The sequence below is a fragment of the Falco naumanni genome, chromosome 5 (genome assembly GCF_017639655.2).
Source record: "Falco naumanni isolate bFalNau1 chromosome 5, bFalNau1.pat, whole genome shotgun sequence".
In the NCBI taxonomy this organism is placed as follows: domain Eukaryota; kingdom Metazoa; phylum Chordata; class Aves; order Falconiformes; family Falconidae; genus Falco; species Falco naumanni.
In genome coordinates, this window is record NC_054058.1 from 18900802 (window position 1) to 18919908 (window position 19107).

A 19107-nucleotide genomic window follows, 5' to 3' on the forward strand; every position below is an offset into this window, starting at 1 on the left:
TGGAAATTTCATCCATCATTGCCATCTTGTCTTGCATACTGGTTTTCCTTTGGCAGTAAAGCACACCCCTTCATTCCACTGTACGCTAGACTGATCTCCAGCCTCTCTCAGATGCACACATGGAAAGAAATCACTAAGTATTCACCACTGGAGTTGTAGTTACCACAGCAGAGTTCCAAAAAAAGCAGTGGTGTGCAACAAATTAACTATCCTCCTAGTCTCTGCTCTCCCTCTAAGATGAGTACTTCTTTCACAGGTTTGTAAAAATGCATCAAGTTCCATGAGCACAAACAGCTATGATTTTCAGATGGCTCATACATATACCTTCTTTCTGGTCGTCACAAGACAAAAATCTCATAATGTAAAAATAGAGACAAGAGAGAAAGAATCGCTCTAAGGGGAATGTGGCTTTTTTCTTATCAAGTAGCTCAAAACACAGTAAAAAGAACAGAACTGTTGACTGATATCAAGATCAGTTTCTACTAAGTGTCTTATAATAAAGTAGAAAGATTGGCTTGATAACTCCTTTTAACAGAGGATTTATTAAATCCATAAAATACAGCGCAACCCTCATTATATCAGTTACCTTATTTCAGCCTGTACAAACAGCGGATTCTTTAAAGATCATAAAAGGAAATGGATTTTGATTTTAAATCTGTTGCACACTTTATCTGGTACATATGAAAATAATTATGTTCAGAGGACTGAGTACTTTTTAAACGTGACTTTCATAATTGATATCATGAGGTCTGATGTTTATTTCTTCCCATTGACTTCCAGATCAAATGTCTTAAATTTAAAAGATTTCCTCCCTGCCAACTTCTTGTCTTGGAAACTCACTCTGGACCTGAAACTCAATGTTTCTTCTTCCTCTTCTCTATAATAAAAGATCTTGTAGACAGACTCCACTGGCAATTCTTTTGACATGCAGGAGGCAGAATAATCCACTTTGCTATCCCAAAGCTATGCAGTCAGAACTCTGCAAAGCTAAGCAGCCCCAAAACTTGTCTTCTGCCAGTGATGCAAGCCAAAGTCAGTGGCACACAAACCTTCCTTCCATTAGAAAATCTAACCACAGCTGACCAGACAGACTAGTACCAGAGAGGATTTAACCACAAGTTAATTGAACAAAACTACTCAGCACTATTTATGAAACAGTGTCTGAGGCACCCTGACTCTGTTTTTACTTGGAGTTAGTCTTTCAGTAGCATCTCAGGTGCACCTGCTGCAGATGTCATTGTCATTAATGGAAAATAGATTGTTGTCAAGCAGGAGACATAGCTGATAAAATTTGAAAGTTTTCCACTATAAGTAGTTTCACAGAAGCAACAAAACAGTAAAAAAAAAATTAGAAAAATATGGTGGAGGCAAGAACTCCATATACCAAAAGAAAAGTTTGAGAAGAGGGGATGTGATACCAGTCTTCAAATACAAAAACATTTGCTGTAGAGGAGCACATTTCTTCTTGCTACAGTGATTAGGGCAAGAATTAATGAGCTAAAACTACTCAGTAAAGATTGGAGTTACACATCGGGAATAAATTTCTAATGGTAAAGACAGAAGTACCCTGGGACGGACAGACTGGTAGGTTGTATGTCTCCTGCACTGAGTAACTTCAGGAAGTTAGACTATTATCTGATAGAAGTTACATCGGTACAGCTGATCCCTGGATTGACACTGGGACTGGATGACCTCTCACAATCCCTCTCAGCTCTACAATTCCATAAAGTGCAGGGCTCACATACATTGAGAAATAGATGGACTCATTCAGTACGGGCTCTATAGATCTGTAAGGGACTTACTCACTAAGCCAGATCAGGGTTTTTTGGTTGTGTTTTGGATTTTTTATTTTTATTTTATTTTATTTCAAATAAATCAATACGCTTGGGCCATTTTCCAAAGATGTGATTTGGTAAGTTTCAAGCCAAACCTCTCAAGCTTTACTCATGAGATAAGTGCTAAACAATGAGCCAGATTCATCAAAGCTTTATAGACTTACTTAAAAGAAAAAGAAACTGATTCAGCCAACTCATTCCAAGCCAAATCAGGCAGTTGAAAAATCTATTCCTGAGATTTAGGAAATCTGTCTTTTTTTTAAATTATTTTTAAAATATGTTTCAAGAGTCCCTCTTTTACAGGGGCCTCAGGCAACTCTGTCCAGAACCTGTTTTTTTTCCAGTCTGATTAGGAGCAGTATATTTCTCATGCCTATAGAGGATAGTTAAATTATGTTTCTTTGTATATATATACACACCCCTACATATTTTTACATATATACTTACATATATAAACATAAGGATTCAATAATTTTTGATCAAAGGTTTAATAATCAAAACAGTGGGTTTGCTTTTCAAAAAGATTAATAATGACTCTTCTGCTTTACTAAAAGAAAAAAATCAATGGTAGTGCTAGATACCAATGTACTCTATTAATGCACAAAGATAAAAACAGTTCCATGCTCTCAGACAGGTTTATGAGCCCTAGAACATAAAATCTACGCTACTCAGTACTGCCCCTTAGAGTATTTCCTAGGGGGAGGTTGATCCCCATGTTTCTTCAGCTCTTGGTTTCTCTACCAAGAAAGATAACAACTGAGTCAAATGAGCTAGTTTTTGTGTGCACCCTATAAAAATACTACTGGAATCAGCAAAGTGTTTCAAAAAAGACATCCAATAATTATTACTAGGAGAGAGGAGGACATAGGCCTGGAGTATCCAACCAGGACAGGCCATGGTGTTGACTGTGAACAGGAAGAAGCACATACTGCCTAGCTCTGCACAGTAATGCAGTTTCTAGCATCCTGCATCTAACTGTTGAGATGGAGAAAACCTGGGCTGAAAATGCTGTGCTGGGAAAGTATAGAAATCTATGCAGAAGCAGAAAACAGGCCCCCATACAACTTGTAAATTTACTAATAAATTAAACTTCAGCTCCTGAAAGTTGTTTGTGCTATAGTGATAGGCACAGACTTAGCCCTGCAGACCCTCAGGTCGCTGCCCCTCTAGTCCAGTATCAAGCATTTGCTATAAATATATTTGTCAAAGCAATGAGGAAATGTTCAAAACCGTGCCATGCATTCTTTTCCTGTTTTGTTCTTTTCAAGGAAACTACTTCTTCCAAGAATATGGAAAGACCATATGACTTTGAACTGGAAAACCTGAAAGATCAGTGAGCCTACCTGCTAATGAGCAACTTGCTATTGAAATGAGCTCATTAGCTTTCATTTTTGCTGGCTGCTGATCGATTCATGAGCCACTTACTTGGCCTCTGTAAGCTGCACATAAATTAACAAATACATCGATTTCTACAAATAATAAATCAAGAAGTCAGTCCTTTCCGTACCTCTAGTATAAAGGCTTAGCTCCATGGCCCTCAAAATTCATCCAAAGAAAACAATGATAACATCAGTGTTCACAGATACATTGCATCTCAAATGGTAAATATTCTGCTGCAAAAATAAGCTTTGCTGGCATCTCAGAGAAGTGAATAAAAGCTTGACTCTGAAAATGTTACATACAAAATGTACAATACAAAATGCACAGAATTTTGCATGAATCTGTGTAGGTGGCAGCTCAAGAAATTCACAGTGAGGAACAACTGTCTACAGCAAGGAAAAATCCAAGCTAGATGATCTTAAAGTCCTCTTCCATCTCAGATCATCAAATTTCCATAACCTTCTTGTTATGACTGAAGCAGTGAAAGTCCTATGGCATCCCAGAGTCAGTGCTGTGTTTTTGATGTAAAAGCATTTTCTCTTGTCAACTGGTAAACTCAGTAACATAGGAACAGAACCCGTTAAACACTGTATCATTCAGCAAAAGAAGTGGTAGGGAAGGACTCCTTCACCCAAACATGCAGCCATCACGTTACCATTTTCAGCACATATGGCTATCTCCAGTGCCAGACTGACCAACCTGACTTCACCTGGCCTCCCAACTGTTTATAAAAATTATCGAAAAAATTTATACTTGGGACATGTGTGCCCGCAAATTTCAAAGCATTTCAAAACGCTGATTTGCAATAATTTGATGAAGGTCATGTGGGCCTTGATCCAAAGCCTATTAAAGACAAAGAAGTCTCTATATTGACTTCAAAGAGCTTTGGATTGGACCCACAGTGAGTCACTGCATAGTAAACAGAAAAATAAGGAACAGAAAACCTGGTCTAAGGAAAAGATGTCATTCTCTCCTTCATTGCCTCAGTTTACTGAAAAAGACGGGGATGTGAGACTTATTTTTCCTGCTTTTCTGTATCATACTACCAGCCCAATGAAATGGCTGTGGCCCTTTTCCCACTTACCTGTATTTCTAGGAGCATTATTCAACTCTAAAAATCCTCTGATACAGTCTAACACAGGAGCCCAACTACATTTCAGAAGCATCCTCATCACCTTGACCCTCAGCAATAACAGCATGACAGCAGCTCGCAGGAGCGCCACGGGAAAGAGCTATGGCAATTTATGCCAGCTGAGGAGGGTGCCAGAAGAGCTGGATGGCATGATCACTCCTAAATAACAGTAAGCTTAGACCTAAATGCAATAACAATAAGGAGTTAAAATATGCAGACCGGAGAACATTGCTTAATCCCAGTTTACTGAAAGGACATGTCATTTTTAGAAAGTTGTCCAAACAACTGTCTTAATATTCTACACCAAAGTGGCTATTAATCAAACAACAAAGGCCCAATTAACACATAGCTGTTGTCACCTTGATGTTAAAAGCCTCTCCCTTCCCCCTTCTTTCTTTCTTTCTGTCTTTAATGTTACAACCTAACCCAAAAATGCCTCAGGGCCCTACAGGGAAAAAAAGACAAGATAGAGGGAGGGAGGGAGGGGGAGAGGGAGAGAAAGTGGGGAGGGGAGAGAAAGAGAGAGAAAGAGAGAGAGAGAGTCTTAAATACCATCTCTCCTCTAGGCAGCAATTTCCACAGATGAAGAGGTCACCACTGTTTAACAGTGTGCTGCCACGTTAATTTAGTATGACAAGATAAAGCAGTAATCTCTGCTCGAAGAGGCTGTAAACCGCCTGCTATCCAGGGACATGCTCGAGTCGATTTGCACTGTATATCACTTTATACAATTGCCGTGACAAAGCCCCCTGAGTTCCCTCATGTAAATCTCTCTCTCTCCCTCTCAACTTCCCTGCCAGTCAGACGGTATCGGATCTGCAGTAAGCTATGCAAACTTCACGTCTTACGCATGCCAATGGATCCCAAAGCTCCCCCCTCCTTCCCCACCCCCCGCAAGAGAAGATGTTTAGGACTTTGATAATCCATTGATCCCACTTCCATATCGGCTTGTATTTTTCAATCTGTCGTGTTAAGTTGTCAGAGAGGGCGATTAAACCGATGTTTCATGTTCCGAGATTTGCGTTCCTGGGAATGATAGTTTTCAAAGCCTTTCTTGCTAGGTTCTGCTTAAAGATTATCCCTAAGAAAGCTGATGTGAATATTATTACTGGCATAAACCTGGTAATAAAACCATAAAGTGTTTTAGGTAAAGACATTTTAGAGATATTCAGGGTTATAAACATAAGAGTTTAAAGCTGGATAGAATTTGGAGTGCTTAAAAAAAAAAAAAAAAGAGAGAGAGAAAAAGAAAAAAAAAGCGCCCTGTCAGGCTGTGGAGTTTTCTCAGCATGAAGCAAAACAACATATGTAAAAGGGAAAAGGGAACTCACATATCTATGTAAAATAAATATAATTACAGAATCACAGAAGAAGGCAGAGGAGAACATTGACCTGTGTACTTAGGAACGAAAAGAAGACAGAGCATGTGTGGCGGTGGTCATGATACTGCCTCAAATAAAATGCAGCGACAGCTATTTCGAGCAAACAGCTAAGAAAGCTGCCTGTGTCTCCAGCAGCCTGCACAGCTGAAAACATGGTCTTCTTGTTGGGGAAATAGGGTGAATTTTTTTTCAATATGTTGCAACTCTCATATGCCATACTGCATCTCTAGAACATACAAGTTTTAAATTATGTCTCCTCTCTATTTCACATTTAATTTGTGTCGTTTTCCTATGGCCTGCAGGCATGATACAAGTCACAGCACACAATATACCAAATAACGTGCCAAAATGTGAAACTGTGCACATGTATATATATCCACTTTCTGGATTAAACATAGATGAGGACATAAATAGAATTAAAACAAGCAAAGCAAACAGGTTTCTACAGAATAAGACTGGAACTTCACTACAGTTTCTTAACTAATATGCTAGGTCTACCTACTAAGCCTATGCATACTATTTGGACTTGCCAGTACTGCTACAAAAATGACCGAGCAAGGCTAAACCAAGTATTTCGGACTCAACAGGTTACATACACTGTATTCTCTTTATTGAATTAAAATTAATAATAAAATTTTATATTCTTTGCAGCTGATAGTAAGAATGCCAAATGCTTTATTAAGCACGTAAATTTCTAATAGTAGTTGAGAAGTATTTCCCTAAATTTAAAATGGGGAAAACCACTGGAATCAATGCCATTTTCCAGTATTGAGATAATCTTCTCAAAATAGCCTTTTAAAGATGTGTTGGATGCCTCTGTTCTCCAACAGCTAACCAGCACATTTCAAACTGTACATGTAAGAGTAAAATTTATTATTTGAACTTAACTTTGTTGACTGGATAGATGATAAAAAGTTTGCTTTCAGGGAACATTCAAATCTTATAACCCCCAATAAATACCATCAGTGCTGATTAAAAAAGAAGTCCGCTAGAATATTCACACACAGCCCCCCCAAAAAAAAAGTTGAACTTGCACATGGTTACTTCTACAAAAGTATGAGAGAATATTTATACAGGAATGTGTGTTATTTCTTTAACTCCACCGTGTACTGTGAATGGGATTACTCTCACCTAATTTTAGCCCCAGACATCTACTTTAAATTAGTCATCAAGGCTCCCTCTATAGTCAATAGATAAGCACTTTCATAGGGTAATTCAACTTTCTTGTCTTACATGCTTATTTTAAGATTGGATAGGTTGTTCTAGGAGGGAGGTTATCTTTAACCTGTGAAGACAACCCAGACACCTAACTTTTATGTGCCTAAATTTTGGTGAACTAAACTGCAATCTTACTGCATGGCATTCAAGAATCTCCATGAGTATGGAAACACTAATAGACCATAGACCATCGTGGATGAAGGACAAATGTAATTTCCATTGTAGTAGCACATAAACTAAGGCACAGACAAGAGAAGTGAATTGCCAAGATAAATGAACAATTGGAAAGGTGGGAATACAGTCTAACTTCATCCAGTAAACTGAAAACTTGCCTTTTTTATTAATATTTATGAAATTACAAGTACGGAGTCCATCAACTGTTTGTGGTATTTTACAGAGCAAAATAAAGATACAGCCCCTAAATATAAAAGTAAGATTTCAATCAAATTAGTTTACACACATGGAAAACTAGAGAATTCACTGTGGCCCTGTGTCAATATATTACCCAATACTCATGTTGACAGCTTCAAAACTGAAGCTGTGGTCTCTGCCCAAAAGCTAAGTTTACACTGGCCACAAGCAAACAGGAAAAGTACATCATCTACCACAGATGTATTCTTTTCAGAACTGCATCACACTATTTTCAGTTCTGCTTGTAGATACATAAAATTATGAAAACTGTTTTCCAATAGAATTTATTAAATTGGTTTTAAAAGAATTTAAACAAGTCTTATACATGTAACTATCGTGAATGATCAATCTGCTTTTCCTCACACTCCATGTTCATTACTGTCTGTGTCAAGACAATGTAAGTTTAAGAATAATAATTTTAAAAAAGGGTATTTGAAGATTTTATATTTATCAAAGTAAAGAATACACCTTTGACTTATACTCTAACATCAGACAGACACAGGACACAAACTCACGTGAGTTGAGTGTTTTGAGCTCTGAGATACAGAATGCTTTATATTCCCAACAGAACTAAGCACTATATAACAAATACTTATTTACAAAAAAGCAAATTCTCAGGCCAGGCAATTACCACTCACTTAAGGCTTTTTTGGTTGAAGTTATCTAACCACCATTTTCTAAACTACAGGGATCAACAGCTGAGATTACCACCCTAAGCTCCAGTTGTAACCTATGAAGAAAAATAGGCACTTCTAGGGTGTGATTTCTCTGACCTACTTAGAAGCTATGTTAGGACAAAATGAATCACGCTCCGCTATTCCCTATTTACTTCCAGTAACCATAAAGTTAAACCTGAAGTTACTAGCTTACCTCTGGACATACACTTTGCAAGCATTTAGTCTGACCAGTCCTCACCCTTGAAACCTCACACCAAAAGTGACACCGTGATTGACATGACATTGCATTATGTGTTAGTGACCACATGTATGCTAACTTCCTTCCTCTAAGACAGAAAGCCCAAATGTTCTTTTACTGCACCAAGAGACCTATAATCAACAGAAATTTACTATTGAGATTGCTGTCGTATACCATAAAGCCCCCCATAGATTTAACTGAAAATTATAAAAGAAACTAAACTAACTCTCACCTACTGAGTCTAAATCCACTAAGCTCTGCATTTGTATATGGTTGTTTTCTGGAGACCCACAGATCCTGATGCTAACCTCAGCAAATGCCACTGCCTTTAAACACAGACGGATCCAAACCTGCACAACTCTCCTGATTACAACTGCAGCAGTTTCAAATTAAAAGAATGAGAAAGAGGGAAGTTTCACTTACAGTTTCAGAGATGAAACACACACTTTAAATTCAATCTAAATAACAACATAGAGGAGGGTCTGAAACATGGATATTTTGTATTATTTCTGGCTACCAGTACTAAGTAATGCAGGCTTCCACTTCTGACACGACTTAGTGTATAGATACACAAACACTCTACCACAGTAATTCAGACTTGAGATGTCAGAAGCATTTTACCTTTTGCTATAATATTTCTTATTTTGTGTCATCAAACTCCAATCCCACAAAAAGCTATGTGCAGAAGGAGTTACAGTCAGTGACCTCTCCCTCCCTCCCTCTTGCTACCATCAGCATTAGGTTCTAATCAACCAGATTATTTTGCAGGAACAGGGTCATAAGCTAAGCATTCTGGGGCAGGAATGTTTCTTTTTTCTGTCTCTATAAAAATAAATCATGTTCTGGGTACAATATAAATAAAGATAATAACAGTCTGACGTTAGATTTTATTGGTCTATGTTTCGGACAATCCATATAATTTGCCTGTTGCCTGTACAGACTACAAAAATTTAATCTTTACAGCCCTTTTTTTCCTTGGGGTGGATTCAGTTTTAAAAACGTATAAGAAAAGGATGTTGAAGCAGACTCTTTCCATGCATAATGACGGTCTTGTTTACACTGCTTTGACAAAAATTATCCTTAGTTAAACTGGGCACAAACTCCACTCAATTACATCCATTGGTTTATCTAGTGATGCTAAATTTGCAGGATTCATCAAGTCTACTTCTCCTTTGCAAAAAGCAAAAATGCCTTATCTGGTCACACAACTGTACCTAAACCGGAAAAAAAGAAAGAACTTCACAGTGTTAAAGAGAATTTGGAATGAGGCTGGCCAAACTATTCAGACAAGCTTGCTACCCCAGACATAAAGGACTCTTTTTTTTACTTAAGAAAGTTTGTTTCCTCCATTTAATTGCCTTGAAACACTTTGGAACATTGGTTAGTCCAGAAACATTGCAACACGTCAATCTTCTCCTGTAGGGAAGTTTCTGCACATGCCTTGGGAGCTGACCCACCTATGTTAGATGCCCATACTTAGGCAAACACACATTGAAATCTGTAGTATGTTTTACCACAGGTTTTTCTCCAGCCATGAATCTCTAGAGAAAATTAATAAACCCCTTTATTGCAGTGGGGAAGGTGGTGATATTTCACTGATATACTCAAGACAAGAGGAAGTAGTTTGCTCCATGAAAGAAAAAAAAACAACATAACTGAACGACATGACACTTTAAATGCTAGTAACTGCCCGAAGCCATATTTTCAATTACCACTCACAACCATCATTACTTTTGGCCAATCTGCAAAAGCATTAGCAGCAGCAAGAAAAATCAAGTGCAAGGAAACCGGCCTTGGCACAGCCTAATCCAGCTTAAGTTTGTATAACCTGAGAAAACTTACTTAAAGAGACCAGGCAAAAAAACATGATGGAGCATTTCACTCAACCATTTAAAGGACAGAAAAGAAAGAAATGCTTCAAATTGTCACTGCAATGGGTTACATCCTAACTACGCACACAAACATTTGATAGTGAGAGAGTAGATTGTAAAACATGACTGTGTATATTGAGTGTAGCAGAAGGTTCTGGCATTTCTAGGAACCCCAGCTGATAATCACAGAGATTCCTTGCAACCCTGAAATTCAAGAAACCATGACTAATACTTCACAATGCATTTCAGTTTTGGTATATCTCTACTGAAAGTAGAGCTGCATATCAAAAAACAGCCATCCTCTAGTTTATTGACATTCTGTCCAAGCAAACAGTGCAATAGTTTCTTTTACTGTGCAATGTCTTCATATAAGCTATTTACTAAAAGGGTTTAGAATGGATTAAATAATAAAAATGACTAAGTTAAATATGACTACAAGCAGGGGAAGAAAATGGGCAAGGCAGAAAAAAAGATTTCAGAGGACAACTGCAAGCAGGCAGAAAGTGATAGAGTAATATTGTTCTTATAGAGCTGGAAATAGAGAAAAAGGCTTTCTCACCTGCAGTGAAAAGAAAGGGAGAAAGCCACACCAGCTGCTCGGAGGAAGTAAGGTGGATACGAAAAGCATATGGAGCAGACAGAAAGCACATGGGGAAACTGTTCTGGAAGTTCTACGATAAATGGGCAACTACTGAAGCAAAAATGAGTCAAGGTGGTGTGTGAATGTAGAAGTTTGCACTACACGGGGAGCAAAACTTCATCAGCTTTGATTCCCACATGCCTTGATTTGAGGTGTGTGTCAGATAAAAGTATGGAAGTCTGGGATGCTGCTCTCTATGGTGATAGTAGTTACACTGCCAGCCCAAGGCCACTAACTTTGCAGTGCGGAAGCTTGGCCAAAGGAGGTAACCTCATCATTTGAAAGGAAAAGCATGAAAACTTAATTACACTTCTGTTGCCTTCTTTTTCCAGAACCACGGAGAACTGGGTGTTTAACTGGCAGCACAGTTTCTGCCTCACTGCAACACTGTTAAGATTCACTATCATCAAGGAAAAGGCAGCGTTTCAGAACAAACCTGGGCAGACTGCCACAGGTGACGGAGCTGGACTGGAGAAACTATATGAAGTCCACAGCTACCGTTTGAGTTCTGGTAGGATGGAAATACCATAAATTCTGCCTATGTTATGTCACACCTAGGGCTGACTGTTGAAAGCAAAAGCTGTATCAAGAAGTAGGAACACTGGAATGCAGTCTCTTTACAATGCTGCTATAATCTAAGCTGTATCAAGAAGCAGGAGCACTGAAACGTAGTCTCCTTATATTACTGCTATAAAAGTCCTGGTGGGTCTTTCTCCATACCCTAGCCTTCATCTTCATCAGTGTTCCTCAAATCGGTAGCTTCAAAATTTTGTTTGAAATCTGCGTGATTTCCCCCCCCCCCCGGAAGACAGCATTGTCCCAGTCTTCTGGGTACTGGTTGCAATGTCCTGCTGTGGGCACGCTGCTGCACTCCCAAGCAGTGAAAGCTGCACATACCACTAGGCTGACCTGGCAGAGCTGATGCCAATGCGCTACTTCCAGTAAAAATGTACAGTCCTCAGTGAAATTACATAGCAGATCTCAGTAAGTGTGTGTAATCCCAAACTGAGCTACTTACTGAAGGCAGCACAGACTGAGATACTAATTTGGAATGAAATCACTGTGGCCACTGTAGAAGTCCTAGGGCAGATTACCTTGCCTAGAAAGATGATCAAGGGTTTTTTCTTTTAAGGCTTACATACTTTTTTGATAGTGCCCTTAACAGTTCATAAGAGAGACCATCTGGTTCAAATATTCCTACCAACTGTGGGCTTTATGGTTTTACCTATCTTTTCCTGTGAAATTTTTCAGCTATTCACTTGAATTCACTAGTATTTATGCAAGAAGCTTAAATTAAGATATTTTCCAGTATGAAGTGAGTGAATTTACTCCTAGGCATATAATCACTTGCAAACAATGGATACATACAGTTCCCAGCACTTCTATAAAACAAAGGTGTTTACTTTTCTGTTGATTATTTTCTGCTTAACTGCATTCAAATGAATCCATTAAAAACGTGACTGCTTCACAGTAAGATGATCTTCAGCAAAAACAAACAACTGCTGTTTCCACTTCTCCTCATGGCCTTTAAAAACTACAGTCATCTGCACCCTGGTATTTCAGGCAATTTCTGGATGGTAAGTATGGTCTTGATTTGTTAATTTATTGTTTTAAATGTGGTTTTAACCCTCCTGATTGGGGAAAAAAAATAATGTTTTCTTACTTCATTACTTATTTATTATCCCCTAACAAACCTTTGGACCTTTCAGAGTCTGATCAAAACACCGATGGGTCATTTCAAACCTCATTCATTCTTCCTGCCCACTGACTTCAGCTGGAATGGTATATCCACTCCGGTCCTCCATGGCCACAAGTAAGCAAAACCCACTTTTTTAAGAGACTGGTAGAACAAACCAAGGGAACTTCCATAAACTAGCATAATGCTTCTGAATGATGCTATGGCTTTGATCTCTGTCTCACCTGAAGAATGAAGACTTTTTTTTTTTTTTTTTTCCCCATTTACCTGCCCTATATAGGACCTGCACAACAAGTAATTTGCAAGTAATTGCCAATACTGTAAGTATTACTTACACAGATGGAACAGGACTGGAGAGCTGGGAGAATACAGAACATGACAAGGAGGGCAGGCAGGTTATAATAACTTAAATGTAAGATACTTTTTCATGCAGATACGAGAAGTAACAGCTTTTTCTGGCTTCATCACAACTGGTTCTCAAGGACTGCAGAGAGTTTTCTAGGGTCTGGACTAAATGACACAGTAGGCAACTTCTACAGCTGTTTGATGGGTCTTGGCTGATTCTTTATTATTTGTTCCCTTTCCTAATAGCCCACAGAATCATTCTCTGAAACAGTACAAGTGTAAAGATTGAAAAGATCAAACTCTGATAGAAGCCTGAAATTGTATCTGTGCAAACTGCTTTCACATGCTACTTTTGTGATGACATTTATAATGCAATGTTTGTAACAATATGATTTCATCATCTTATAAATATCAATTTACCATTAAGGGAGGAAAGAAAAAACATCAAAAAAAGACAAATGCAAACTTACCACCATTTCTGCTGGTTTAATTGAACCAGTATTGTTCAGATAAACCTATCTCTTACAAAAACAACAGTTTATAGTTTAAACTGTGAAATTGTGTGTGTGTGTGTGTGTGTTGTAATTATGGTGCCTGCTAACAATTTCATACTGCCACATTGCACATATGGCTTCCAAGCTAGCTTTATCTGAATCTTTGTGAATCTATTCTCTGTGCTATTAAACTGAGCACATTCCACATCGTTCAAAAGTAATTACACTTTTGTCTAGAGTGTAGGAGACTGCGCTCCCCAAACAATGAAATTCTCATTATTAGAGCTGGCACAATAATGGCACTGGTGTTCACAACACTGTGCATTGTACCATCACAATAACTTATCCTAAGCTTGATGCACAAAGGTACACTGGAAATTAAAATTTCTCTAAAACCACTGTGGTGTGTGGTTGTTTTTTTTTTAATAGGCATTCTTTAGCTCAGTATAATTAGAGTCCTATTTGACTTTTTAAAAAGCTATATGCATTCAGATTACCATCCTCTCTGCAACTTCTGAATAGTGGCTAAGTGCTCTAGCCGCATATTGTTCTGATCCAATACCATTCACATGCTGATGACCCAGACCAACAGGTGAAGTGCAGGCCAGGATGTATGTGACAAGAGAATTCAAATGCGGCATTAAACACCCTTTTATTCTGGACAAGTGGAGGAAAAGCATGAAGCAATGTGTCGATAAGCTCTTTGACCAGTAGTACTGTTATTCTTAATATGACCAAAATTTCTTAATATTAATCCCAAGTTACAGAGGAGTAACTGCTTTCACCACAGAAATGCAGCATTTTTTAGAGTGAAACAATAAAACTACTTAACAGTGCACTGTAGTATTTCCTATCAATTTTAAAGCACTGCTGAAAATTAATTCTAAATCCCACTGAAAGTGCTGGACTAATGTGGGCTAGCAGTGCAGTCATACAGTTTGGAACAACTGGACAATGTCAAAATTGTATCTTACCAATTTGAACTTTTGGTCAGAGCTTTCCTTTTTATTATTTTTTTATTATTTAAAAAAAAAAATTGTCCAGCATTTGATTGTTACTCTACAGTTAAGAAGAATGACTGAATTTGACCACACTATATCATGTCCATGGTATACTTTAATCAGTGCTTTTAACCTTGGCATCTCTTATTTTCAGAAATTAGCACACAGACACCACTGGTGAGATCAGTAGCCTTGAGAGGTGGCAAAAGCAACATGGTAAGGCAGACAAATAGGAATACACAAAATGAACCCTCATAAGTTAGATGAGCTAACAACTATCTGTGCTATCCAAATACTGTAGCATTAACAGGTTTCTTCAAAAGAGGTATTGACTGATACTGTAATCCTCAAGTGTTTCCCCACTAAGCTTATGGCCTGCTATGAATGTCCTAAGGGGGCTCTTGGCTATATTCTAGGTCAAATGATTTGTCTTGTATTTTCTACTAAGCCTTTGATTTAAGCCTGACAAATTATTGTTTCTTTTCTTATTAGTGGAAGAGCTTTCCTACTTACAGTAAGTATCTACTTTATTCTATCAAAAGGAAGAGAGTTTGGGATAGAGCTGTCCCTGCCTTTCACAGAACCACAGAATGGTTGAGGTTGGAAGGGACCTCTGCAGGTCATCTGGTCCAACTTCCCTGCTCAAGCAGGGCCACCTAGAGTCAGCTGCCTAGGACCATGTCCAGATGGAGTTTGAATATCTCCAAGGAGGGAGAGTCCATAATCTCCCTGGACAACCTGTTCCTGTGCTCAGTCATCCTCACAGTAAAAAGCATTTTCTGATGTTCCAGTGGAGGCTCCTGAGTTCCCATTTGTGCCCACTGCACTAGCCTTTCTCTGGCTGCAGTCCGAGCATCCTCCAAAATGCTCTGTTCATTTTGATGGGAAGATGGGTTTTGCAGCTTTTTTGCCAATTTTAGTTAAGTTTGAAGATTTCTTTCTAGGGATTTTGCCCACCTTTTATAAAAATTTATCCAACATTCCAAGCTCTGTCTCCAAGCTGGTAGTTGTTATAACTTGGTAAAGTGCAACACAGTAAATTTTCAAAATTCTAAGTTGGGGACACTGTTGAGTTATCGCCCTGATGCAATCAGCCATTTACCTTAAGGATCCTAGGATGTCCCAGCTGGCAGGACTTGTAAAAGGAAGCACAGCTGGAAGTAACCTATGAAACAGAGGGTCAATTAGCAGCTAGAAAAGTGAGGCCAAGAAAATTATTCTCAAGGCTGAAATTGTTTTCCTAACTGTCCCTTCATGACCCAGTGCTAAGAGGCAGAATATGAAGAGGCAGGGACAGCTGTGGTGACAAGAGGAATTTAGCTATGCAGACTACTGATGAGACAAAGCTGTGTAATTCCATACCTTTTACAGATACCTTGGCTGTGGCTTTGCTCAGCTGAAATTGTTCTGTAAGCCAAATGGGTGTTGTGCATGTAGCTAAGACAGAAAGATACCATAGCTATCTAAGAATCCCTTCAGAGAAGAGTCTCGGCCAACAATCATGCATCAAGCAGTATGTTTTAGAGGGGTGCAGCGGAGTGATGCACTACAGGATTTCAGACTGGCTGTACATTTGATCTTTGGCAGGGATCTGTAAAGGTGTACCCTGCTAAGGACGGCATGTGGCTGTAAAATAAGAACTCCATAGTCACTTGCAGACTCAGTCAGTAGATGCAGCAATACAGCTGACAAGCTATTATGAAGTGTGAAGCACACTGCTGGAGCTTTATCAATAAAACTGTATTGGACCGCACCGCGTGGTGGTGCGCGCGGATGTGCATAAACCTGGGTTTGCTTCCTAGAGACTGTAAAATAGCATAGAACATCAATTCAAACAGTATAAAAATTACCTCTGTAATGCTACCAAAGTAAATTCCTTTCGTAACTGCTAATCACCCAAAATGAAGTAATCTAAAAGTCATCCAAGCATAGGTTCACTTATTTCCTTCTTATAACTACATGCCACAACAACACAGAAAGTGATAATGTATGTTTTACTCATTTACACTGATCACTTCTTTCTGGAGACGTATAGGCTACATCCTTTCTGACCTACCTGGAGGATGATTTTTACACAACACACCTCACTAAAAGAGAGGTATTGCCAAAATGTCACGTCCATACAAAGTAGCAAATTTCTTAAATATTCACGAAGACAAAACGAGGCCCTACAACCCTGCAAACACCTTTCAGATAAGCTTACGCATCTCACCACTACAGTAAAGCTGTCCAAAACACGCAGTAATTCCCTATCTTGTATTACAAAAGAGACAGAACACACTGTTTTGACATCATGTTAGACGTAGCCTTCACAGCAGGAAGTCACAGTAGATGATCAGCTAAACTTCTTGGTCTTAAAAACTATAAATGAATAAAGAAGTTAGTTAAAATCAGTTACAGTTAAGTGTTTCAGTGAGGTGTAGTTAAAATGCTCCTGCTGGGCTCCTTAGAAGACAATGAGTTTTTATTTCATTAGGGTCTGATTCTACACTACTGATGTCATCACAAGTTTATCTATTGACTTAAATGTTGTCAGGAACAACCCCCTGTCTTCAATACTTTCTCTTAAAATAGGGAAAAATACAGCAAAACTCATACACCAGTTACATACCCTAACATCCCGTTGGCTGGAACTGTATATTAATGAATTACAACTCCATAAAACATATGATAAAGAAGTAAACAAGCTAGAAAAAGATAACGATGTGCCTGCCCATGAGTAATTTTTCCAGTGACCTTTTTTCCTTCGTTTGAAGTTGCAACAACACAAAGTAAAATTAAATATTCCAAACCACTGTTTGAACTTAAGCATTAGATGAAAAAGGAAGAAAAATGGATCAGAATCAGTGAGTTACTTAGTCTAGGACAGCAGCTTCAGTGAATATCCACTGACTTGGTCCTATGAGAAATAATAATCCCTAAGGCTTTTTACTTAGGGCTTGTTACGTATGTGTCATGAGCTGTAAGGTCTTAAATACCACTATGGAGCTATTGCAGGCTTTTATGAGAACACACTATCACCTATTTTGCAATGCTTTTTAAAAAGCCTTCAAATATACAGGTCCATTCATTATCTTCACTTAAAGTGAAATTGTCAGTGCCCTTGTCAAAGTGGAGGACTAACAGAAAAGTTACAATTTGTAAACAGGCAAGAGCTGTGTAAGTGTGTTCACAACAGGCAGCTTTGTCGAGGTGCCCAAGTCCTGGTGTTTCAATGCCTTTCCCTACTCCTTTCAAATTTTATAAAAATATATATCACCACAGTCTGCATGAAGGGCCCAAGCTTGTCACGTTACAATAGTGACTCTTCGACATGAGTGAGGAACACAGCATTGCTTTTTGTTTCTTATGTTTGTCTGCTTTTAGATAAAGCCAATCCTGGACTTCCAATGGGCTGCTAAATGTAATTAATTAAGTGCACAGTGTCATTTGTAAAGTGCACAAAAAGGTGGGAATTCATAAATGAAAAAGTGGTACGCTGATTTAATTCCACAAGCACAGCAAATTTTCTTGTAGGTATCTCTGGCATGTGATATACGCATCAGACATGAATTTTTAAAACTAGCAAAATCCAAAGTTGCTTTTTTTACCCTTTATACAGACTTCCATGCCTTACTATTGCATAAACTTGGCATTGGGGCGATATTTCAGATACCATGCCAAACATGACTCTCACTTACAGTGTTCCAAAACCATTTACTGTTTGCTGAACACATACACTTCAAACTCACATCACTGTAGCTAAAAAATTTTAGCACCCTAAATGCCAGCAGGCAAAGGTGAGGAAAAGTGGGGTTTGCACTGCAAGTGATTTAGCATTTGTAGTGGAGGGTAAAGGCAGTCCAGCTAGGTCAAAGCTTTCACATTATTGTAGCATGTTCTGTACGTGTAACTGTGCATTGTATACTCCATAAAGTACAGATCTGGATGCCAAAGTACTGTAGATGCAGAATTCAAAGAATGGATGTAAGCACAATAGACCATTAGCAAACCTACCATTGTGTTGTGCTGAGAAGTGGGAGTCCTATGGCCACAGTTCTCTTGCGTCAGCAGAGAAACTGGCTGAAATTCCTCAGAGTGAGGCTTGTTGGGAAAACTCACATGCAAGGGAAGGTGAAAGGCTGGGAGCCCGTCACTCTCCTCTTCTCCCACTTTCTGTCTGCTTGTCACCATGGCTACCTCTCCATCTGCTTCCCCATACGGAGAGGCTGGTCGCTTGGAAGACATCCTGGAAGGAACAAAAGAGGAGAAAATAATGAAACCTCCAAATAAATCCTTAATGCCGTCATTGTGTGGTTAGGGGCCATTGTAACAGAAATGCCTTTTTTGTGCTGGCAGAGAGCAGGAAACCATCCAAATACCACTGCAAAGCATACACAATTGGGAACAATGGCCAAGCAGGTAGCAACAGAACAGTGGCTTGTTTGTTGTGAGAATAATACACTAATATAGCACTCTCTTGTATTCTGGCTTCTTAAACATGAAAATTCACCTAAGAAGAATGTATAATGAAATGCAATTCCTTTAAAAAAATACCCATCTGGTTTTGCATTTGCAAGAGACTGTAAGAAGACAGAACGTCTCCTGATACACACTATTGTCAACTTAGCTTTTAAGGAATAATCATCTGCATGTATTTAGCCATAACTGATTTAAAAAAAAAAAAAAAAAAAAAGTAGTAAAATAAAATACAATAAAATAACTTACTAGTAAGCCAAAATGTCTGTGTTTATAAAACTTCACCCATGTGAACAACAGAGTGTTACAGTCATGTTACAAGAATCTTT

At 38.5% G+C, this 19107-nt stretch overlaps 1 protein-coding gene across 8 annotated transcripts in view; it reads right to left on the bottom strand.

Annotated features, from left to right (window-relative positions):
• The window catches only part of SOX5 (SRY-box transcription factor 5), a 341279-nt gene that overhangs the window by 241061 nt on the left and 81111 nt on the right, over positions 1-19107 (bottom strand). For 5 of the 8 annotated variants that reach the window (XM_040595770.1, XM_040595769.1, XM_040595767.1 and 2 more), the window contains exon 2: positions 18317-18548. In XM_040595770.1, the coding sequence (XP_040451704.1) occupies positions 18317-18547 (231 nt within the window). In that variant the 5' untranslated portion in view covers position 18548. The remainder of the gene's footprint in view (positions 1-18316; positions 18549-19107) is intronic. The other 3 variants (XM_040595774.1, XM_040595773.1, XM_040595772.1) reach the window with 1 other exon arrangement.